The sequence below is a fragment of the Dama dama genome, chromosome 19 (genome assembly GCF_033118175.1).
Source record: "Dama dama isolate Ldn47 chromosome 19, ASM3311817v1, whole genome shotgun sequence".
Classification (NCBI taxonomy): Eukaryota; Metazoa; Chordata; class Mammalia; order Artiodactyla; family Cervidae; genus Dama; species Dama dama.
The window spans coordinates 36,061,672-36,085,743 of NC_083699.1; the positions used below are offsets into that span (position 1 = coordinate 36,061,672).

The window sequence follows — 24,072 nt, forward strand, 5'->3', positions numbered from 1 at the left end:
CCAGCTTATTCTGCTCTCCTCTGGAAATAACTTGTTTATATAGATATAGATTATAAAAATGTTACTCTTTTTATGATTATCAGAATATATTAGAATTTAATAAAGGATTCTGACTTTATAGAAATACTTAATGTTGTAAGTTCCCCATGATCTCACCCTCTCAGAAGTAACCTTTAATGATATTTTTTTCTGTTTTTAATCTAGCATAGCTGTTGAAATTTTTTATTGTGATTATTTCACAAAGATGGAATTATTTTTATATATATACACACACACACACACATTATATATATACACTTTTATAAAATTTGTTTCATTAGGTGTATTGTTCACATCTTTATGTGATGTTACCTATCACATGCATGTTCACTATATGACTGTATTGTAGAAGTGGTTATGGTTTATTATCAGTGAAATCTCCTGTATCTTCAGCTTTCTTCAGAACATTCCTTTAGAGCACTCCTGACTCTTAACTAAAACCTAATTCCTGAGAACACTGCTTCTCCTGAGAAAACTTTGAAGTGGCAACTGTTTTTTTTTTTTTCCTCTCACACACCGTGTATACCATTGGTTCTAGAGGTGGGTGCTTGTCTGTCTTGTGCGTATTTGTGGCTTCCAGATCAGTGAATTTCCCCTTCTTTTCTCTAAAAACTCCTTCTCCTTTGAAATTTCGTAAGATCTGCTGCTTCTTCTTTTTGGGATCATTTACTGATTTCCTAGTCATTCCTCTTTCAAAACAGTTTTAGCACCTAGTGTGCTGAGAGTCTCTCTACCAGTACTCTTGCCATCACTTGTAAGGACTTTGACATGCAGATAGACAAGTCTCCCAAAACCTTGGTCTCCCAGTTCATCGATTTCCTTGCTTTAATAATAAGATTATGGTAGTGATAGACCTGGAGAAGGAAATGGCAACCTACTCCAGTGTTCTTGCCTGGAGAATCCCAGGGACGGGGGAGCCTGGTGGGCTGCCATCTGTGGGGTCGCACAGGGTCGGACATGACTGAAGTGATCAGCAGCAGCAGCAGCAGTGATAGACCATGGAATCTAAGCTGAGTAAGGAGAGAAGGAGATTACCTTGGGAGATTACATAATAGCAGTAATGGGTAGGAAAACTGGTGTGGACAAGAAATGAAAATCTCTATGGGGGGTCAAAAAATAAATCTATTTCTAATAAATAGATTAGAAATGGAGCTGGAAGATAGGCGTTGTTGGTCAAAAAGTCTAATACTTAGAAATGAGATTTTTGTAGCTAGTACAGAACATTTATCTTCATATGGATCTTTAGGTATGTATCAATTATTAGCTGATCTGTCCTTTCATATGCATTCAGTTCTCAAAAAAACATGGATCCGATGCTAGATTTTGTTAATAATTTTGACTTCTGTACTAATACTATACTATTTTGATTGTTTTGCTTAATAGAATATGCTGATCTTAGGTAGAGTATGTTCCCCTGCAGAGAAGGCAATGGCACCCCACTCCAGTACTCTTGCCTGGAAAATCCCATGGATGGAGGAGCCTGGTGGGCTCCAGTCCATGGGGTCGCTAAGAGTCGCACACGACTGAGCGACTTCACTTTCACTTTTCACTTTCACGCATTGGAGAAGGAACTGGCAACCCACTCCAGTGTTCTTGCCTGGAGAGTCCCAGGGACCAGGGAGCCTGGTGGGCTGCCGTCTATGGGGTCGCACAGAGTCGGACACGATGGAAGCGACTTAGCAGCAGCAGTAGCAGTTCCCCTGATTATTATTATTATTTTACAATTTTTGTCTTGGTCATTCTTGAGTACATATGTTGTTCCAGATTACTTTAGAATCTAAGTGTTGATTTATGGATTGAAATCACATTGAATTAATGATTAATTTTCACACTTTTTATGATATTGAATCTTTCTATCTTGTCTACCCAAGAGAATGAATCAGTGTAAGAGTTTTCCAGTGCAAACAAGGTTTTTTTCTTTTACTTCCTGTATTTTCTTAACATATTTCATTTGATAGAACCTTGGGAAAGTGTTGCTATTCTGTTTTATTCTAATGGTACAGATTGATAAAAGCAATTACATTCATAGGCTCTCAGACATTAGAGTTGAAAAGACCTTGTTTGTGATTTTGTTTCAGTCTATACCTGATTTATGAAACCTTTTAGAAATACCCAGTACAGCTCATTTAGCCTCACCTAGAATTCCACTGGTGCCCTAGATTTGTTTTCTTTGCTAGGAATACCATCTTCCTATTGTCTGTCTTCTTTGCTTATACAAACATACATATGCTTATGTCTATATACATGTACACAGTGTAGCTATCTTTCTTAAGATCCGCCGTTTATCCTTTAAGACATAACTCAGAAATTAACTTTCTCAATGATTCCTTCTTTACCCTACTTTCTTACAGGGGTTAAAATATGAGTAAATAATTATTTACTTGAATTCTTGGAATGCTAACAATATTTTGTACTTTAAGATAACTTAAGATTAACAATCTTTTCTGAGTTTAGATATCCTGACTCCAAATTAGCCCATTGTTTAATACAGATATTTTAGTGATTTTGTTAAGGAATAGTAGGTGAGTTTAAAAAGCACTTTGTCTATAAAGATATAAATATTAATATAAAAAACATGTCTTAATGTCCAGGCAAGAAATTCCCTTATACAGTAAAACAGCAGCAGCAACAACACTGTTTTAGGAAAGCATTTTATTTAATATAAAACATGTGAATCAGTTAAAATGTATTAATCATATTTTTTATTGATGATAAACATCTGATTTACTAAAAATGGGGTTAAAAGCTCATTATGTAAAACCCTAATACTTAATGATCCAAATCAGTGCCCATGTTATTTCTCATTTCTCATCCCAAGAATTAGACTTTGTGAAACACATGGCTTCCTTTAGGTTGTAGAAAAGTATCATGCAATAATATATGAAATTGTATTTACTAAGAAATCTAAACTAATCTGCAGGTAAAGGTCACATTTGTCAGATTGTATTTTAAGTCTGAGGAAATCCAGGGGAGAGATCATGCCATAGCTCCTTGTCAAATTTCTCTTTTATCTTTTACTTCTAGAGTATCTTCTGTTAATCATAAATGAACTTTGTTTTGTGAAATTTATGAGGTTTCACATTTTCTTTTTGATTCATGCCGCTGACAATATTCCATAATTAGCTGTGGTGATATATCTGACCAGTTTTTCACAGCTTGTGAATTACACTATTACCACATACCTTTCCCAAGAGCATACTTTACTGTACATTTTGTTAAGTACAATACTATGATTTTTAAATAGTATTTTAAAAGAGAACCTTGCTTGTGTGTTTCTAGAGAAACAGTTTGTTAATGATCAACCATACCTCTGTTTTCATAGCAACTAATGTATATAAATTTGTTATTACAGTTACTAATTTACATGTATATCTCCCTTACTGGATTCAGAACTTCTGGATGTTTGGGACTTTTTCTTAATTGTCTTTATGTCCCTGCAGTTTAGAATCATGCCTGGCATGTAGTAAATGTTCATTTCATGTTGAGTGAATTCTGAATTCATGATGTGGGCCTTTCTATTTGTAAGTGGCTATGTTTGTTTGGAAGTTTTTAATTATATTGAGGACTATAAAGAAAGCTGAGCACCTAAGAATTGATGCTTTTGAACTGTGGTGTTGGAGAAGACTCTTGAAAGTCCCTTGGACTGCAAGGAGATCCAACCAGTCCATCCTAAAGGAGATCAGTTCTGGGTGTTCATTGGAAAGACTGATGCTGAAGCTCCAATACTTTGGCCACGTGACGCGAAGAACTGACTCACTGGAAAAGACCCTGATGCTGAGAAAGATTGAAGGTGGAAGGAGAAGGGGATGACAGAGGATGAGATGGTTGGATGGAATCACGGACTTGATGGACATGAGTTTGAGCAAGCTCCTGGGATTGATGATGGACAGGGAAGCCTGGCGTGCTGCAGTCCATGGGGTTTCAAAGAGTCAGACATGACTGAGCGACTGAACTGAATCATATTGAGGAGAGTTCTAACTTCCTTTAACTGCTAACCAGTACACTTCCATACATTTTGTGACATCACATAGAATCATTATAAACTCTTTTCCATATAGCTGTTCAAATATTTTTAGAGCACTGTTAGGTCTCTTCTGTTTTTCTCCAAGCCAGACATCCACATTTGTTTCAGTTGTTTATGTGACTTTGTGTTCCTCTGCCCTCCAGGTTATATTCTCTGGCACATTCCAGTTTATCTGTATTCTTAAAATATTCTTCTTAGAACTGAACTTTAAACTTCAGGTACGACAGAACATTAACCTGTATCCTTGATTTAATTTAACTCTGTGTTCCTTACGAGACTTTTAAGATGTTTCTTGTGTCAAAGTATCTAGAGTAATGTGATAAGTAGGTGAGATCTTTTCAGCTGACTTGAAACTTAAGGATAATCTCTCTGAACCAAAGTGCATGTGAGTTTCCCATGCACTGTGAACCTCCTTGTCAGAGCACATTACGTGATGAAGAGCATGGGTAGATTCTGCTCCTACAAACCATCTGTTTTCCATTAAGTTCAGTTGCCGTGGCCATCCTTAGCCAACTTTCTAAAAGCTGTGACTGTAAACTTTGTTTTTAGGCACAAGACAGTCACTACATGTATGCTAGGCTTAGGACTTGATATAGGGATTGCAAACATGGAGAACACATGGTTCCAGTGTTAGAATATTCCTGGCCTTGGTGTGTGAGAGACTACAATGGGCTAGGCCCCCAAAGGACTGTCCTAGTGAGCCTCTTCAAATTGTATCATTAAAAAAAGGGGGGGGGGGCACTTTGGAGCCTGTTCCTTGAGTTTAAATATCAGATTCACTACTTAATTGCCGTGTGACCTTCGGCTAGTTACTTAGCCTCGCTGTGTCTCAAAGAGGATATTTCATATTGTGGTTATAAAGATTAGATTAGTTAATAGATATAAAGGGCTTAGAACAGTAGTAGGATTATGCTAAATAATAGAAGTATTTCCTGCTGCTGCTGTTAACAAGGAACAGAATGTGTTTACACTTCAGGGTGGACAACTTAGTGGAATGTTTTGGATTTTTTTCAAGGTCCTATGGAGGAAGAATTTATTTGTGATTGCAGAAAGCATATGACTTGCAGGAGCAAAATGAAATATTTTTTATAACCGAGCTCTTCAGAAATGTAAGCCCTTTCTTGCTCCCTGGCCATCTTGGCAGCTGCTCTTGGTTGGGGGCATCCTATACCTAAGACTAGAAGGTGGTGGCTGCAAAGAAAATGACAGAGTCACTAGAGTCAATCAACTCTGGGCTCCAGCTGGTTAAGAAAAGTGGAAAGTATGTGCTGGGCTACAAGCAGACTCTGAAAATAATCAGACAAGGCAAAACAAAACTGGTCATCCTCACCAACAACTGCCCGGCCTTGAGGAAATCTGAATTAGAGTATTACGCTGATTGGCCAAAACTGGTGTCCATCACCACAGTGGCAATAATACTGAATTGGGCACAGCATGTGGAAAATACTCCAGAGTATGCACACTGGCTATCATTGATCCAGGTGATTCTGATATCATTAGAAGCATGCCAGCACAGACTGGTAAAAAGTAAATTGTGTACAAATTTTCTTTAATAAAACTGGCCAGGCACAAAGACAGAACTATAGGTCAGTGGAACAAAATAGAAAGCCCAGAGATAAATCCACACATCTATGGACACCTTATCTTTGACAAAGGAGGCAAGAATATACAACAGAGAAAAGACAATCTCTTTAACAAGTGGTGCTGGGGAAACTGGTCAACCACTTGTAAAAGAATGAAACTAGAACACTTTCTAACACCATGCACAAAAATAAACTCAAAATGAACTAAAAATCTAAACGTAAGACCAGAAACTATAAAACTCCTAGAGGAAAACATAGGCAGAACACTTCTGACATAAATCACAGCAGGATCCTCTATGACCCACCTCCCAGAGTAATGGAAATAAAGGCAAAAACAAATGGGACCTAATTAAACGCTTTTGCACAATGAAGGAAACTATAAGCAAGGTGAAAAAACAGCTTTCAGAATGGGAGAAAATGATAGCAAACGAAGCAACTGACAATTAATCTCAAAAACATACAAGCAGCTCATACAGCTCAATACCAGAAAAATAAACGACCCAATCAAAAAATGGGCCAAAGAACTAAACAGACGTTTCTCCAAAGAAGACATGCAGATGGCTAACAAACGCATGAAAAGATGCTCAACATGACCCATTATCAGAGAAATGCAAATCAAAACCACAGTGAGGTACCATCTCATGCTAGTCAGAATGGCTGCTATCAAAAAATCTACAAACAATAAATGCTGGAGAGGGTGCGGAGAAAAGGGAACCCTCTTACACTGTTGGTGGAAATGCAAACTAGTAGAGCCACTATGGAGAACAGTGTGGAGATTCCTTAAAAAACTGGAAATAGAACTGCCATATGACCCAGCAATCCCACTCCTGGGCATACACACTGAGGAAACCAGATCTGAAAGAGACACGTGCACCCCAATGTTCATCGCAGCACTGTTTATAATAGCCAGGACATGGAAGCAACCTAGATGCCCATCAGCAGACAAATGGATAAGAAATGGGGGACACATGTACAATATTGTAAAATAATTAGCCTCCAATTAAATAATTAAAAAATTGGCCAGAGCTTATTTAAATTAAAAAAAAAAGAAATGTAATAGGAAGTGTCATTAGTGGATTTTGGGACACTAGAAATGATCCTAAAAGACTGGTTGGCCATTTGAATTAATTAGTTGGACGAGGAGTTATGCTTCATTCTGTATTTTTAAGAAAGCCATTTTTAAGGTCCAGTATACTGTGAGTTTTTCTTTTTGGTTATTGATACATTTCACCCCCCATGAGGAATCTGTGCTGGGCTTTGTTGCTCAGTCGTGTCCGGCTGTTTGCGACCTCATGGATTGTGACCCACCACACTCCTCTGTCCGTGGGGATTCTCCAGGCCAGAATACTGGAGTGGGTTGCCATGCCCTCCTCCAGAGGATCTTTCCAACCCAGGGGTCGAACCCAGGTCTCCCACATTGCGGGTGGATTCTTTACTGTGTGAGCTGCCAGGGAAGTCCAAGAATACTGGAGTGGGTAGCCTGTCCCTTCTCCAGGGGATTTTCCTGACCCAGGAATTGAACCAAGGTCTCCTGCATTGCAGGCAAATTCTTTACCAGCTGTGCTACCAGGAAAGCCCTGTGAGGAATCTAGAAATACAGAATTCTCTTCAAGGGAAGCAGTACTTTTTTGTGTGAAACACAAACTGTCTTTTAAAGTAGAATATTCAGTAGCTGATGTCTCATCTGTTGGTAAATTCCTTTTTTCCTTCCAAAAATATGGTTAAGGAGGAATTTTCTGTTAAAATCCTTGTTCCTTTTTCCTGGTTTGTCTGTCTTCTGTCTTCCTACAGTCTGGAAGGAATATCCATTCACTAAAGTTTAGCCTATAAATTGTGGAGCACTGGTGATTTATTATATCCTTTGTAAGAGAAGTTCAGCATACAAACAGTATGATTGACGAATATTGCAAAATGAATTTAGGCCATTCACTTAGCTTTACTGGAGTTTAAGTGACTAAACCTGTCATCTATAGAATTTTCTTTAACTATTCTTAAGTCCACCATGTTTCTAGGCCCCACTGTATCTCTGACTTTGGATTCCTTTTCAGGCTGCTGTCTCAAGTCAACCTTCTCATTTGATCCCATGTCTGTCTTTTATTGTGATCCACACAGTCAAAGGCTTTGGCATAGTCAATAAAGCGGCAGTAGATGTTTTTCTGGAACTCTCTTGCTTTTTCGATGATCCAGTGGATGTTGGCAATTTGATCTCTGGTTCCTCTGCCTTTTCTAAAACCAGCTTGAACATCTGGAAGTTCGCGGTTCACGTATTACTGAAGCCTGGCTTGGAGAATTTTAAGCATTACTTTACTAGTGTGTGAGATGAGTGCAATTGTTCAGTAGTTGGAGCATTCTTTGGCATTGCCTTTCTTAGGGATTGGAATGAAAACAGACCTTTTCCAGTCCGGTGGCCACTGCTGAGTTTTCCAAATTTGCTGGCATATTGAATGCAGCACTTTGACAGCATCATCTTTCAGGATTTGAAATAGCTCAACTGGAATTCCATCACCTCCACTAGCTTTGTTCGTAGTGATGCTTTCTAAGGCCCACTTGACCTCACATTCCAGGATGTCTGGCTCTACGTGAGTGATCACACCATCTGGGTTGTGAAGATCTTTTTGTACAGTTCTTCTGTGTATTCTTGCCACCTCTTCTTAATATCTTCTGCTTCTGTTAGGTCCCCACCATTTCTTTCCTTTATTGAGCCCATCTTTGCATGAAATGTTCCCTTGGTATCTCTAATTTTCTTGAAGAGATCTCTAGTCTTTCCCATTCTATTGTTTTCTGCTATTTCTTTGCATTGGTCGCTGAGAAAGGCTTTCTTATCTCTCCTTGCTATTCTTTGGAACTCTGCATTCAAATGAGAATATCTTACCTTATCCTTTGCTTTTTGCTTCCCTTCTTTTCACAGCTATTTCTAAGGCCTCCTCAGACAGCCATTTTGCTTTTTTGTATTTCTTTTTCTTGGGGATGGTCTTGATTCCTGTCTTCCTGTACAATGTCACAAACCTCCATCAATAGTTCATCAGGCACTCTATCAGATCTAGTCCCTTAAATCTATTTCTCACTTCCACTGTATAGTCATAAGGGATTTGATAGGTCATACCTGAATGACCTGCCTGTTGAGAAGCCTGTATGCAGGTCAGGAAGCAACAGTTAGAACTGGATATGGAACAACAGACTGCTTCTGAATAGGAAAAGGAGTACGTCAAGGCTATATATTGTCACCCTGCTTATTTAACTTACATGCAGAGTACATCATGAGAAACGCTGGGCTCAGGAAGCACAAGCTGGAATCAAGATTGCGGGGAGTAATATCAATAACCTCAGATATGCAGATGACACCACCCTTATGGCAGAAAGTGAAGAGGAACTAAAGAGCCTCTTGATGAAAGTGAAAGAGGAGAGTGAAAAAGTTGGCTTAAATCTCAACATTCAGAAAACTAAGATCATGGCGTCCGGTCCCATCACTTCATGGCAAATAGATGGGCAAACAGTGGAAACAGTGGCTGACTTTATTTTTTTGGGCTCCAAAATCACTGCAGATAGTGATTGCAGCCATGAAATTAAAAGACACTTACTCCTTGGAAGGAAAGTTATGACCACCCTCGACAGCATATTAAAAAGCAGAGACATTACTTTGCCAACAAAGGTCCATCTAGTCAAGACTATGGTTTTTCCAGTGGTCATGTATGGATTTGAGAGTTGGACTATAAAGAAAGCTGAGCACCTTAGAATTGATGTTTTTGAACTGTGGTGTTGAAGAAGACTCTTGAGAGTTCCTTGGACTGCAAGGAGATCCAACCAGTCCATCCTAAAGGAGATCAGTCCTGGGTGTTCATTGGAAGGACTGATGTTGAAGCTGCAAGTCCAATACTTTGGCCACCTGATGTGAAGAGCTGACTCATTTGAAAAAACCCTGATGCTGGGAAAGATTGAGGGCAGGAGGAGAAGGGGATGACAGGATGAGATGGTTGAATGGCATCACCGAATCGATGGACATGGGTTTGGGTGGACTCCGGGAGTTGGTGATGGACAGGGAGGCCTGGAGTGCTGTGGTTCACGGGGTCACAGAGAGTTGGACACGACTGAGCGACTGAACTGGCTGACTATCTTTTCTTTCTGTCTGAATTTATGCTGACATCATGGCTACTTCCCTTGGTATCTCAGCTGGTTTCTTCCATCCAGGGCCCTCTTGTTTCTTTGCTTTCTTTTTTTTCTAGTTTGTAATACAACTGTTGCTTTCTCTTACTTTCCAGTCTGCTGTCGCCCTCAGGGGTTTTTCCTGCCTTGGCCTCTCCTGGTAGCCTCTGGCCTTGTGCCTGATGATTCATATCTGTCCCTAGACTCCTCTCAGGTTGTGTTCTTAGACTTCCTCTACCCTTACTGAATTCACGTCTCTCCTTAGTTTTCCAAAAGCACATCCCACTGAAAGTTCCTTTCTCCCTGCAGTCTTGGCATCCTCTCTCATTATAGTAATTCCAGGCCAGTGATTCATAATGAACATTTTCACTTTAAAACATTCTCTCTTTCCTCCATTAACTTAAACCATGTTATTCTTAAGTACATGGGGGTCTCAGTTACATTTTAAACTTTTTATTTGGGAAAATTCCAGACATAGACAAAGTAGAGTACATTGAATCCTCGTATACCCAACACCAATTATCAACAGCAAACCAGTCTTTTTCTCATCACTCTTCCTTTTTATTTCCTTCACAAATTACATTTTGACTGAAAATTGTCATCTGATTAGCAGTCACACACATTCCTCCTTATTCACTAAAATTATGTAAAGTCAGATACAATTTTTTTAAGTCGTCTTAGTAGATAGTTTAAATAAATTTGTCACCTTTGGATTGAATATGGTTTGTTTTTGCCAGAGTGGAGGAATAAGTGAGTGTTTAGGGGTAAGGAGTGTCCCTCACAGCCTCTGTCAGGTAACAGTCCAGGGTTCTGGCGTTAATACTGTGACATCTGTCAAATCACCTTAGTTCCCTGTCTGAAAATAATGACACTGGATTATATGGTGTAAGTGTCTTAGCTCTAAGTATTCAGTGGTTGAAAGTTTAATGTAGGTTTTAGTTGAATTTTTTTCTTTTATAGTTTAGAATTTTAGCAAAATTCAGCATATTAATTTAGCATTAAGTGAGGAAATATAAATAATCATCATAAACATGTAAGTTCTAACTTACCCATTATGGGAAAACTTCCTTTTCTAGAATGAGAGTGAACATGGACTAATACATTAATATCTGCTTTTCCCTAGAGAGCCTCCCTTTCACTTGACCAGAAGAGGCTGGGGTGAGTTTCCTGTCAGAGTTCAAGTTCACTTTAAGGACAGCCAGAACAAGCGGATAGATATCATACATAATCTGAAGGTATTGTAACAAAACAAAGCATCCCTCCCCAGAAATGAAGTGTCTCTTTTCACCTGCACCTGAAGTGGTAGGTTAGACCTTCTGAGAGAAGTTAACCACAGAGAGGAGGATAGATCTGTTTGAGTGTGTTCTGCTTACTGCTGCAGCATTTGTCCTCTAAATGTTGAGGAAAGGGTCACTTTGCAACAAACTGTATGTTCTTTGAAAAGATGAGCTGGTTGAATAATCAGAAGACTTGAATCTCTGATCAGAGCTCACTATGACTATGTTACCTGAGGCTAATAAGTAAATGAAATCTTCTCCTTTTTAATCTATATTTTACTTTTTTACATCTTAATTTTCTGTAGAAAGAGGCACAAATAATAATCCTTGCCTATTTATCTCCTAAGGATAAAGATAGAAGTGAACATATTTGAGAAAATACAAAGTCCTATGCAAGGTTGTAATACTTTTGGAATCCTTAACTGATACATCCACATGGTTTATTGTGTAACCATTATAAATCTATTTTACAAAGTGTTTTCTATACATGGGAAAACTACCATTATAGTAAGTGAAAAGCATAGAGTATAAAACTATATATATAGCATGAGGTCAACCAAGATTTTAAATAGATAGAAAAAAACACAAATATACTAAAAAGTTGGAGTAATTGAAGTAATGACTTTGTGGGCAATTTCTCCTGCCCCTTTTTTCTGTATGTGTGTGTTTCTTTTCCAATTTATATAATAAGCATTTAGCGTTCATAGTTAGAAGACAGAGCATTTTTGTAAAATACCCTTATGCCCCTCTCTGTAGTAGTCTCATGTACATTTTCTGTCTGTAAGATATAATCCTAATATTGAACTCCTTCCAATGTACCCTTACTTTGTGGTTTACCACATTATTCCCATTAATTGCTTTCAGATGAATCTGAGTACATTTTCAAAATTCCCTTTTTGTTCCCTTTGTTCTACAAATGTACCCTTTTCAACCTTAAAACCACCTGAAATTTGTCCTCCATTGTTGGTAAACAGCACTGCTAAACTTCATGTTTAAGTTATTTTCTAGAGATTACTGTTAAACAGGGTCATCTTACAACCTCAGTGAAGAACTGAAACCAAATAAAGAATATTTAGCCACTTAGTTTAGTAGGGCAGGATATGTTCCCACTTAGACGAAGGTCTGAAATAATCTTGCTTTCCCCTTAACTTATTTTAAGCACCGCACATGCCATCTTATATTGCACTGGGCTCAGCCTGCTCCCTAAAATAAAGGGAATTGTTTGCATAGTTTTTATACACACTGTATTGTCCTTATCACTTAGAGTTTCTGGTGAATGAGACAGTTTTAAAACAGCAGTATTTAAAATGTTACCAGATTTTTCTCAGTTTTACTATTTATCATATATTGATTGGCCTTGAGAACTTAAGCACCTCTGTTGTAATCATTGATCTTTATTTATACTGGAGTATCATATTTCCTGCTGTTTCTTTGTTAACTCTCAGAACCGTCTTTGTTTCATCCCTCTGTGTTCTAAATATTTATTCACTTGCAGACCATGACTCTTTCTTCATAATTTTTCTTAAGACTGTCCTTCACCCTTCCCACTCTTATTGGCTGTTAGTCTACTCTGTCTCCTGATTAGCCTTTTTAATTACAGTCTATCTCCCTTCCCCTCAGTCCATTCTGTACACCACTGTCAGATTATTCTTCAAACACGAGAGCCTTTATGATATTCCTTTCTGAGAAGCTTTGATTGAATATCTGTTTTCAAGTTTAGATTCCCCTGCCTGCTATTTGAGACTCTTCACATTTTGACTTGACATACTTCCCCTAAATTATCTCACACTAATCTCCTGTGTGAACATCCTGCTCCAGTCAGATCAGTCTCTGTTCATGTCCCAGAGATACTTTGGGCCTTTTCTGACGTCGTCTTTTATCCTCTTCCCTTCTCATATGCCGGTGTGGATTCTTTCCATTCTTTAAGTTCCTGTGTAGCTTTTCTTGGTTATTAAAGTCCACAGTGATCTGTATTCTGAGATTCTGTAGTATATAACAATCTATATTTGATACTGTAATAATTATATTGCATACTAAAGACTCTTAAGAGTTCTGTAATTTCCGGGATGAATTCACATATCCTGCATCCCTGGATAGTCATCTAAACCTCTCCTAGTCATCACCACGGAGCACATTAATTCCTCATTCTATTTATTCATTTAGTAAATAAACTTTTGGAAGCTTCTTTCCTAAATTTACTTAAAACTGCATGACCCCTGCCCCCCTCTTCTAATCTTGATCTCATTTATCATTGTTTGATTTCTGGAATAGGACAGAACAAGATTTTGTTTCGTTTATTAAGAATTCTAAAAATGTTTATTGATAACTTTCATAACTCTCTTTAAATCATTCCTTCTCCAGTCAAAACCTGTTCTTGTAACATTGGTTATATACTGTGCTTTCCAGTTCTCTTGCTATCTTGATAATAGTTCTGTTTGTCAGTGTCTCTCGCAAAACAAGGTCCCACAAATAAGATATAGGCCAGTGCAGTTTACAGAGAGACTGTTATTTCTGTGCTCTGGAGAACATGAAAATGAATATAGCCTTAAAATTACCCCTATCTTTATAACAGTCACCCTATTGGTGAAGGTTTAAGCATTAAAACTCCAGATCTCTTCCATGGGGCTACTGTAAATCTACCCTGTATTGCCTTTTAAATTATGAATACTAGTCATCTCTGTGTTGAATGCTAAGGAACTCAGCCAAACTTGAAATCTACCTCTTGCAAGCCTTTGTTGTTGTTGTTTAGTCGCTAAATCGTGTCCAACTCTTTTGTGACCCCGTGGATTGTAGCCCTCCAGGCTTCTGTTTCCATGGTGTATCCCAGGCAAGGATACTGGATTGCCGTTTCCTTCTCCAGGGAATCTTCCTGACCCAGGGATCAAACTCAAGTTTCCTGCATTGGCAGACAGATTGTTTACCACTGAGCCATCAGAGACGTTCTTGCAAACTTTTAAAATTTTATATTTACTAACCTATCCCTGGCTTCATATTTTTCCCCTTCGCTCCCCTCTTCCCTTCTTCCCCTCTCCCCTCCCCTCCGCACTTAATCATTTTTACCTACTGATCTTACTGTGTAAGGTTTATATTGGCAAGCTGCCACAAATCCTTTTTTAACTTTTAATTTAATTTAAAATATAAAATGCAAGAAAATGAACATACCTTCTTTGTATGTAATTGTAAACTTTTTTGTTTATATTATTAACTTTCCCTCAATGTATACTCTTCTCTCCTCTAAAATAAATCATCCATGATGCACATATTCTGGTAGTTATTAGTATTGCCTAAATTTTCCTTCATTTTTTCCGAAAGTGCTTAGTAAATATAACCTAAGTATTGTGCCATCACACTGCATGTATATTTTTATAGCCTGTCTTTATAATAACTGCTTATATATCTGAGGTTGTTTTATTTATTCAGTTTTTCTCTTAGAAAATTGAAGGTTTTTATTGATGTGGTAAATCGATAGTTTACATTATGCAAAAGTAGATATTATGAAAGGAAGACTTGAAGTGAAAGGGTTTTAGATAAGATTGTATCCTAAGGTTTATAAATAAGCATAGTAAAACTTAATACTCTTACTTCTTTCAATAGCTGGACAGAACTTACACTGGCTTGCAGACTCTTGGAGCGGAGACGGTAGGTTATTTTCTTGAGGTATTATTTGGGAACAAGTAGAATGAAAATTGATCTTCATTTTTAATTAGGAAAAACATGAATGCTAAATTAAAAAAAAAGTTTCTCCCCCCATTTTTATTTATTTTTAAAAAATTGTGATAAATTTACACATAAAATTTACCAACTTAATCATTTTTAAGTGTTAAGTGGTATTAAATATATTTACATTTTCGTGCAGCTGTCACTACCATCCATCTCCAGAGAACTCTTTTTATCTTGGAAAACTGAAACTACCCATTCATAATAACTCATCCTCTGCCCACAACCCCTGGCAACCATTCTTCTGCTTTCTCTGTCTATGAATTTGACTGCTCTACCTTATAAGTAGAATCATACAATGTTCTTTTGTGTGGTGTGACTGCCATATTTCACTTAGCACAATGTTCTCAAGGCTCATACACATTGTAGCACGTCAGAATTCTCTTGTTTTTAAGGCTACAGTCTCTTAGTCACATCCAACTCTTTGTGACCCTGTGGACTGTAGCCTGCCAGGCTCTTCTGTCCATGGGATTTTCTAGGCAAGAATACTGGAGTGGGTTGCCATTCCTTTTCCAGGAGATCTTCCTGACCCAGGGATCGAACTCAGGTCTCCCTCATTGCAGGCAGACTCTATCGTCTGAGCCACCAGGGAATCCCTTTTTTAAGGCCGAGTAATGTTCTGTTGTCGGTATATATCGCATTTTGTTCATCCATTTATCTGCCAATGAAAGCACTTGAGTAGCTTCCATCTTTTGGCTATTGTAAATAATGCTACTGAGAATGTGGATCTATCTGAGTCCCTGTGTTTAGTACTTTTGAGTGTATAACCAGAGGTGGAATTTCTGGATCATAAAGTAATTCTATTTTTGATTTTTTGAAAAACTGCCACACTGTTTATCATAGCAGCAGCACCATTTCACCTTCCCACCAGCAGTGCATAAGCATTTCAGTTTCTCTACATCTTTGTCTGCCCTTGCTGTTTTCTTTTTTTTTGTATTATCCAGTAGGTGTAAGGTGGTATTTCATTGTGGTTTGGGTATACGTTTCTGTAATGATTATTGATGTTGAGCATCACTCAATAGTTTATTGCCCATTTATATATCTTCTTTGGAGAAATGTTCATTCAGATCCTTTGTCTACTTTTTAATTGGATTGTTTTGTTTCTTGTAGCTGGTTTTTAGGAGGTCTCTCAATATTTTCAATATTAATCTCTCATCAGCTATATAATTTGCAGATATTTTTTTCCCATTGTGTGACTTTCCTTTTCGCTCTCTTATCCTAAGATGCGTGGAAGTTTAAAATTTTGATGTAGTTTATGTATTTTTTTTTAATCTGTACATTTTGTATCATACCCAAGAAATCATTGCCCAATTCAGTGTTATACTTTGCCTCTATATTTTCTTCTGTTTTATTGTTTTAAGTGTTATGTTTAGGTCTTTGATCTACTTCGAGTTAATTGTTCCATATGGTATAAAGTAAGCATCCATCTTCATTCTAATGCATGTGGATCTCCAGTTTTCTCAGCAATGTTTGTTGAAAAGACTATCCTTTTCCCAATCAGTGGTCTTGACACCCTTCAGAAAATAATTTGGCCATATGTGTGAGAGGGATTCTTTTTTGTGTGTGAGAGTATATTCTAGCCTAATGATCTATGTGCCTGTCTTTATGCCAGTACCACACTCTTTTAATTACTATAATTTTGTAATAATATCTTTTGAAGTCAGGACGTATGAGACCTTCAATTTTGTTTTCTCACCCCATCTCTGTCCCGCCGCCCCCCCCCCCCCGCCCACTTTTTAGTGTTCATGATATAGCAGCAGTAGCCATTATGATGAGAGTTAGCTAAGTTAAACCTTACTCTCTTAATGGAAATGTGCTGTGTTAGGTCAGAACATATTTATTGATCATGTACCGTATGCTAGGCACTGGTTCAGGTACTAAGGACACGTAAATCAAATGAGAGCAGCTACAATTCTCGAGGGGTTTTATTCTTGGTTGTGTTGAGAGTGGGGAGAGGGTATATAGTAAACATAAATGCAGATAACATAATTTCACTTACAAATGAGTTCTATAAAGAAGAGAATAGCTGAGAGACAAGGGAATTGCTTTTGCTAGGTTAGTTAGGGAAGGCCTGTCTGAGAAGGTGACTTTTGATTGAGACCTAATGGTGAGAAAGAGGCAATCATGTGAAGATTTGGGGGAAGAGTGTTCTAAGGTACAGAAACACTAACTGGAAAGTCCCCAGTTTTATGATTGGTTTCATTGAGTTATTTATTAAGCTAGATTAGATTATATCCTGGGGTAAATCCTTTAGTTATTGAGATTGAAGTATAACTAGGAATCATTTGCCACATCTCTTAGAGCACCATGTTCTGAGATGGGTTTGGGCCTTTCTGTGACATTGATGATGGATTCATGAACCCATCTGTTGCATGGTTGTGTAGGTAGTGGATGTTGAGCTCCATCGACATTCTCTGGGAGAAGACTCCGTTTATCCTCAGTCATCTGAGTCAGACATCTCAGATGCCCCACCATCCTTGCCTTTGACCATTCCAGCCCCCGTGAAAGCGTCCTCACCGATAAAGCAGTCACATGAGCCAGTACCTGATACCTCTGTGGAGAAAGGTAATATATATTTTTCCATGTATGGAAATACATTTTACCTTGTATGGAGCGTTCCTTTCTCTCACTTGATAGTGAACTGCTGTCTTCTGCAAGTTAAGGATATATGGAAAAGAAATTTTCCATAAGTAGGCATGCTGCTCTCCTACAGAGACATAGTATGAAAATAGCCAAGTCCTTACTCTTCTCAGAAAATTTTTTTCATAAAGTTTTGTCAACATTTCATAGAACCTAGAACTCACTTGAGAAAAGCATATTTATTCTTTGATGAATATAATGGTTTCCTCTGATAGATACAGGAAGACTTTCTTGTTTGGACCCTGATTGTGTGAACAAGAAGCTTGAATATTAAGTATCTAATCTTACTTAAAATACAGTATAAGATTTATTATCATGCATTTTGACCATGGCATCGTTTCATTTAATAGGTATATAAGCATATAATAAAGTATTTAGGTGTTCACTTATGTAACACATACAAATACAATATAAAATTGATTCTGAATCATATTGATTTAATTGGTAAGCCTACATTTTAATGTGTGTTAATATTTTAGTTCTTTTATAGAAATCTCAATTTTATTCCTCTTAAATTTTAGTTGCATCATTTTTATGGGCATTTAATAAAACAGGATGTCATTAGATTAAGCATGTGCTTTCTTTTGAGTTCTTCCTCTTTGAACAGTTTTTCAATTCATATATAAAAAGTGGGAGAACATAAGGAACTTGCATAAATTTTATTATATACTGTTAATATATTTTCTGATTTTTTTGAAAGAAGCATTTTAATGAAATATGATTGTAGGTGTGATATTTACATTTCACCCCAAAATATATAAAGCAGTATTAAATACCTGTCTGCTCTGTTTACTACTGGTAAATGGCTTAAATGGTTATTGAAATGATAAGAAATTTCAGAGTGATTGATGACTTATTTGCCTCTTTCATTTCAAGAAGGATTCCCAGCCAACACTGAAGCTGAGAGACACACTACATTTTATTCTTTGCCATCTTCATTGGAACGAACACCCACCAAAATGACAACATCCCAGAAGGTTACCTTTTGTTCTCATGGCAATTCAGCTTTTCAGCCAATAGCATCGAGCTGCAAAATTGTGCCACAAGGTCAGATTCCTAACCCTGAGTCACCTGGAAAATCCTTCCAGCCTATCACCATGAGCTGCAAGATTGTCTCAGGTATACATGGTGTATGTGAAGTTGGTGTGTTTAAAAATTGTTAGAATGACAAAGCAAAGTGGTTTTGGTTGGTTTTGTTTTTTTTTAACTTCTTCTTAGCAGGGTTTTTGTTTAGTTAGCAAGCAAGCTAGGGACTTCCCTGGCAGTCCAGTGGTTAAAGCTGCACTTCCACTGCAGGGGACACAGGTTTGATCCCTGGTAGAGAACTAAGATCCTGCATGCCGCGTGGCAAAACAACCAACCAGACAACAGCAACAGAAAACCCAGAAGGTTAATCACTATTGCTTTGCAAAGCCGAAGTGTCACAAAATAGAAACGAGTCATCCATACAGAAACGATTGAATGAGGAAAGAAAGAAAATCTAAGGCAGTCAAATTTTCATCTAGAATCAGCACAGGTAAATTGTTTGCTAGGATGTCTGATGGAAAGCTAAGGTAGGAATTAAGTTCGAGGATTATATTTGGAAACCAGAGTGACTGACAACAGAGAAAACTTAGTGGCCTTTGGTTTGTAGTTGAGCTTCAGGGGTTGGTTTGAAGTTGAGATATCTTTTACACTCACTAGCCACACTACAAATTTACTCATTCCTTTGATGAGTAGGTAGTTCTGAGGCTTCACTTTCACTGAGGTTGAATTGTCCACTTCATCACAAGTTTTACATTTATGTTAGGTAAACTTCTAGTACAAATATGCTTTATAGTTTTGGCTGTGCCGCCTCAGAGAAGACATGAAAGAAAGTCAATAGAAATACCTAGGCAGAGGGAGGACTCTATATAATACTTAAATGAAGGGCGGGGGATATTCTTCAGTGCTAAAAATAGCTAAGCAGAACTATGATCCAAGTCCTTGAAACTGATGATAGGTAAAGAACGTATAATTTTACACCCCACCCCACCCCCAATTAGAAGCATTTTGGAACTTGCTGCTTCAGAGATGGAGTTGCCTGAATATATAAATTGTTTTGAAGTTTAGAGAAACTCGTGAATGACCGATTTGATCACTGCCAGTTGAGGGTGTTTAATGGCGTGTTGGTTGGTAACCTTTGAGAGTGTTCTATGGAAACATGGATCTCTGGATTGTGTCTGTGACATGGTATTGAGAGATACTTTTGGGTGTGTGAGTTTCATATTTTCCTATCAGAAATTCATTGCCAATCAAGACTTGGTTCCTAAGTTGAGATGTTCACTTAGTGGTTTCCTCCCTCACTGTAGTGTCTTCAAGTGTAACCAGTATTATAACAACCAGTATTATAACAAGTTGTTGTTACCTAGGGATTCAGCAGTTCCACACTTACCTAAAGCACTTGGTTTTGAACTTCAATGTGCTGCTGGGGGCACATATAGAGTTTAACTAGTGTTAAAATACTGATTTATATCCAGTAGATCTAGGGTAGGACCTCAGAATCTATTCCTAACAGGCTCTTTGCTGCTGTTACTGCTGCTTCTGCTGGTCCATGGATAAGGGTGTAGAGAGTGAAATACTCTAGTCCCTGGCCTCAGCCGCTGCTGCTGCTCCCAGTATCTGACACTTAAAATTTCATTCTCTCTCCCAGTTTGTCACCTTGATCCTGGTGGCTCTGCCCCTCTTCCATTTTCTTTAGCATCCTCTTAGATAGACTGAATATATCTCTTTTGTTTAGTTTATTTTGTTTTTCTTTTTCATTAATAAAGGTTCCCCCATATCAACCCCAAGTCCTTCGCCATTGCCTCGAACCCCAACTTCCACTCCAGTCCATGTGAAGCAAGGCACTACCAGTTCTGTTATTAATAATCCTTATGTTATCGTGGACAAGCCAGGGCAGGTTATTGGAGCCTCCACTCCTACTGCAGGTGTGTGTTTGAACTGAACAATAATCATGCAATCCCCAAGGTGACTTAGTAGCCAGATAATGGGAGAATGAAATCTTCAACCATGAACAGGAGGAGGGAATATATAAGAGTGACTCCAGTGCTCTTTTTCCAAGAGATTTACTTTTTGTTAAAGTTGTGTTTCTAGAAATTAAGTTTTTTTTCTAAAGATTCAAACTGAGTCATAATTAATTTTCTAAAAAGAGAAAAATGTAGATTTATTTTATTCTCATTTAGAAGGTATTTTTTTTTTGGACAATGTGGTTATTAAATTTTCCAAAATAAGCTTTAGAACAGGAATAGCTTTCCAAGCCATATGTGTTTTTCCTTAGTGATGAAGGTAATCTTTACTTTTCCGCGAATTAGATAAAACTTGCAGGTGGGAAGGAAACTGAACTCTCTAGTTACTTTTTTTTTTTAAAAAACTGTAATGGGAAGAATAAGAAGTCTTTGGATTCACTGTGCTTATTGTAACCTCAAGTAAATAGAGTGCTTTTCAGATTTCTTTGACGTACTTAAAACATTTTACTTATTCTTTTCAATCAACTGTTTAAACACATGCTCCTCTGTGTAAACTTTCCTGTAGCCTTCACGTCTAATTAAGAGAAATGAAATAAGAGGAATGACTATAATGAGACATATTTTTTTTAAACTTACTTGATTTTTAACACAGATTAATGTATTTGGGCCTTTGCAAGTATTTGGAAAAGTTATGTTCTTTAACAGTGATTATAATTATAGAACTCCTTTAAGAAAATGCTACTTTCAGAGATTCCCTTTTGAATACACTTAGAGATGCTGAGAAGGTGTCCTTTGAGGATGTTTAGTTTTGGGAATAAGACAGTCTCTGCAGGCAAGTTTAGTAAATGGAAGAGGTGACCAAATTAGTCCGTTTTTAGTCTTGACTACTGTTGACTGTTGATAATGTGACTTATTTTTATCAGATTCTAAAGACAGTTGTACTTATAGAGTACAAACTGTTTAATGCTGTCAGTATTTTGCAATAGGTGTAACCTGCTAGTGAAACTACTTTGAAGGAACTCGGATTCAGTTGAATGCATACATTTTGGCACATTGTGAAATAACCAGCACCATTATGTTACAGTATCTCTTTCTATAAAAGTACAGATACATAATGTCTACTTAGTTTACTTATTCTACTATACTTCCTTATTAGCTTCTTGTCCCTTTTTAGGATGAAGTGGTCAACTTAATGGGATGATTCCTTAAGTGTTTTTTCTATAATAATCTCCTGGTTGTAAATTTTTAACCCTTCAAAATGAACAGTAAATAGTGGGGAGAAGGGCAGGGTGGTGGAAAATGGCTTCAAAATTCCATTTTGTAAATTTTACTTTGTTGATATTTTGTTTTTAAATCGACTTTTCTTGTCAGGAAGTCCTACCAGCAAGCTCTCTACTGCCTCTCAGGCCTCCCAAGGAACAGGTTCCCCAATTCCTAAAATTCATGGAAGTAGTTTTGTAACATCTGCTGTCAAGGTAACATTCTTATTGCACTTTGCTAGTTTCTAAAATGGTACATTCGGGTTGAGCCAGAATTTGTCAGGTGATACTGCAGATCTCATAAAGTAGAATCTTCAAGCTAAAAAGTATCATAAAAATCAAGTACTCCAAACTTCCTTCCCTTACCTATGATTTTTTTGTTGTTGTTTGGACAGCTTTGTTATACATTTTTTTTTTAATAGAGTAATAATTCTTCTCTTTCTACAGTCTATTTCCCCCCTCCCCTACCTTCTTCAGTATAAGAAGTCCTTTGAAATTTAGAGCCCCAAATAAGATCTGATTTGTTCAGATCATAGCACTAGTTATCTGCTCACTGTTTGGCAGAGACAGTCAGCACTGTTGGATTGGTTATTCAGCCTGTCATTGCCTTGGCTACCTTACGGCTAGAGCCTCTAAGGTAAAAACTCCTGTTTGAGAATTCCTGAAAATTCAGAGATCATCTCTTATGTGACTAGTGCTAACACAGCATTTCTTTATTTAGGCACTTAATGGTGATGATACTGAATAGTTTTCTGATCCAAGGCGAGGTTTTTCTCTAAATTCAGTGTAGTCTGTGATCACTGTATTATAAGAATACCTGAATTGTAAAAACTCCCTTAATGGCCTTAATTCTCTACCAGTGTATTTTTTCATGTTTGTTGATGGTATTTCATTACAGTTAAGCAGTGCTCTTAACTTTGTTGTTTGTCCCCAACATTTTGGAAAATTGCCTCTCAGAGTTGGCTTTGTATTTGAGAACTAGAGACAAATAACAGTAATTTTGAATTTTGACCCTTGTTGCCTTGCTAATTGTTCTTTTTGCTGTATTGTTTTTAAAATTCTTAGTGAAAAATAGCCCTCTCCATCCTGAGTATTTATTCCAGAGTAAGGGTAACACATCAAGTTACAAGTAGTGTTAAAAGGGTGTGCATACTGAAACAGTGTAACTACCTGTTACATTCATTTGTTATTCAGTGCCTAGACTCTAGGGATAGAAAAGGAAATAGAATATAGTATCTGTCCTTCAGTAGCGTCTGGCAGGGGACTGGACATGAAACCAGTGAGTCAACCAGACATTAGAGATTGTATGATAGGCGTCTTTGCAGCTTATAGTGGGCACAGATGAGTGGGTTCTTGCCAAGTTATAGCCTTACTTTGAATTAGCCTCAAAAGCAATAATTAAAATGCAGGTGGACTTGGAAGACCGCAAAGAGTTTTGGGGTTTTGTTTTGCTTTTTGGTGTATTTTGCTGGAGAATGTCACAGGCTTGTATTAAATATAAGTGACTAGAGTGTCTGAAATCACTGACTTTATCCTAATTGTACAATACGTATTTTTACAAACACAGCAGGAGGATTCTTTGTTTGCATCTATGCCACCTCTTTGCCCAATTGGGAGTCACCCTAAAGTTCAAAGCCCCAAACCTATAACTGGAGGACTTGGAGCTTTCACAAAAGTAAGTATTCATGAGGGGATTATCCCACAAGTTGATAAGTTCTTGTTACAGAATCTTTTTTGTGTCACGTTGGAGTTGATTGATGCTACCACCCCACAGCATGAAACTTTTTTTAGTGTGTTTCATCTGTAAGACTGGATCCTACTTCCAGGACATGCTTCCATTTGTTTAGTGGTATTGACAAGGCTTCCCCTGGAGTTCAGAAAGATGGGAACTTCAGCGAGCATCAACAGTGCATTTCTCTCTAGTGCCATTTTGCCACCAGTGCCTAAAACAAATGACCAGATTGGTTTGCAGATACACTGGATCAAGTCCACACCCTATTTTTGGTCCCTTTAATAACTATTACGGGCTGTATTAGGCTTCCCAGGTGGCTCAGTGGTAAAGGAATACCTGCCAGTGCAGGAGCCACAGGAGACGTGGGTTCAGTCTCTGGGTCAGGAAGATCCTCTGGAGAAGGAAATGACAACCCACTCCAGTATTCTTGCCTGAGAAATCCCATGGACAGAGAAGCCTGGTGGGCTACCATCCTTGGGGTTGCAAAGAGTTGAACACTACTGAGCATGCATGCATGCTGATTTAAGGCTATATTTAAGCAGTATTTTTACCCACCTAGTGGAGTCATTTTTTACAGACCAGGCTTCGTTAATTCCTACAGACGGAGTAAATTCAAATATTAGTAGCATTGTTCATGGACTGTTTATTCAGTGTCATTATCATGTTTGTTGCAA

The 24,072-nt window shown here is 37.7% G+C and overlaps 1 protein-coding gene and 1 pseudogene across 6 annotated transcripts in view; both read left to right on the plus strand.

Moving 5' to 3' along the window:
* Positions 1-24,072, plus strand: part of YEATS2 (YEATS domain containing 2) — a 100,043-nt gene that overhangs the window by 36,142 nt on the left and 39,829 nt on the right. For 4 of the 6 annotated variants that reach the window (XR_009696960.1, XM_061166679.1, XM_061166680.1 and 1 more), the window contains 7 exons: positions 10,910-11,021; positions 14,658-14,702; positions 17,165-17,345; positions 18,297-18,539; positions 20,210-20,368; positions 21,779-21,882; positions 23,234-23,341. Coding sequence is in view for 5 of the 6 variants with exons in the window: in XM_061166679.1 (XP_061022662.1) it covers positions 10,910-11,021; positions 14,658-14,702; positions 17,165-17,345; positions 18,297-18,539; positions 20,210-20,368; positions 21,779-21,882; positions 23,234-23,341 (952 nt within the window). In the remaining variant the exon portion in view is untranslated. The remainder of the gene's footprint in view (positions 1-10,909; positions 11,022-14,657; positions 14,703-17,164; positions 17,346-18,296; positions 18,540-20,209; positions 20,369-21,778; positions 21,883-23,233; positions 23,342-24,072) is intronic. The other 2 variants (XM_061166681.1, XM_061166682.1) reach the window with 2 other exon arrangements.
* On the plus strand, positions 3,543-6,032 carry LOC133073816 (large ribosomal subunit protein eL30-like; annotated as a pseudogene).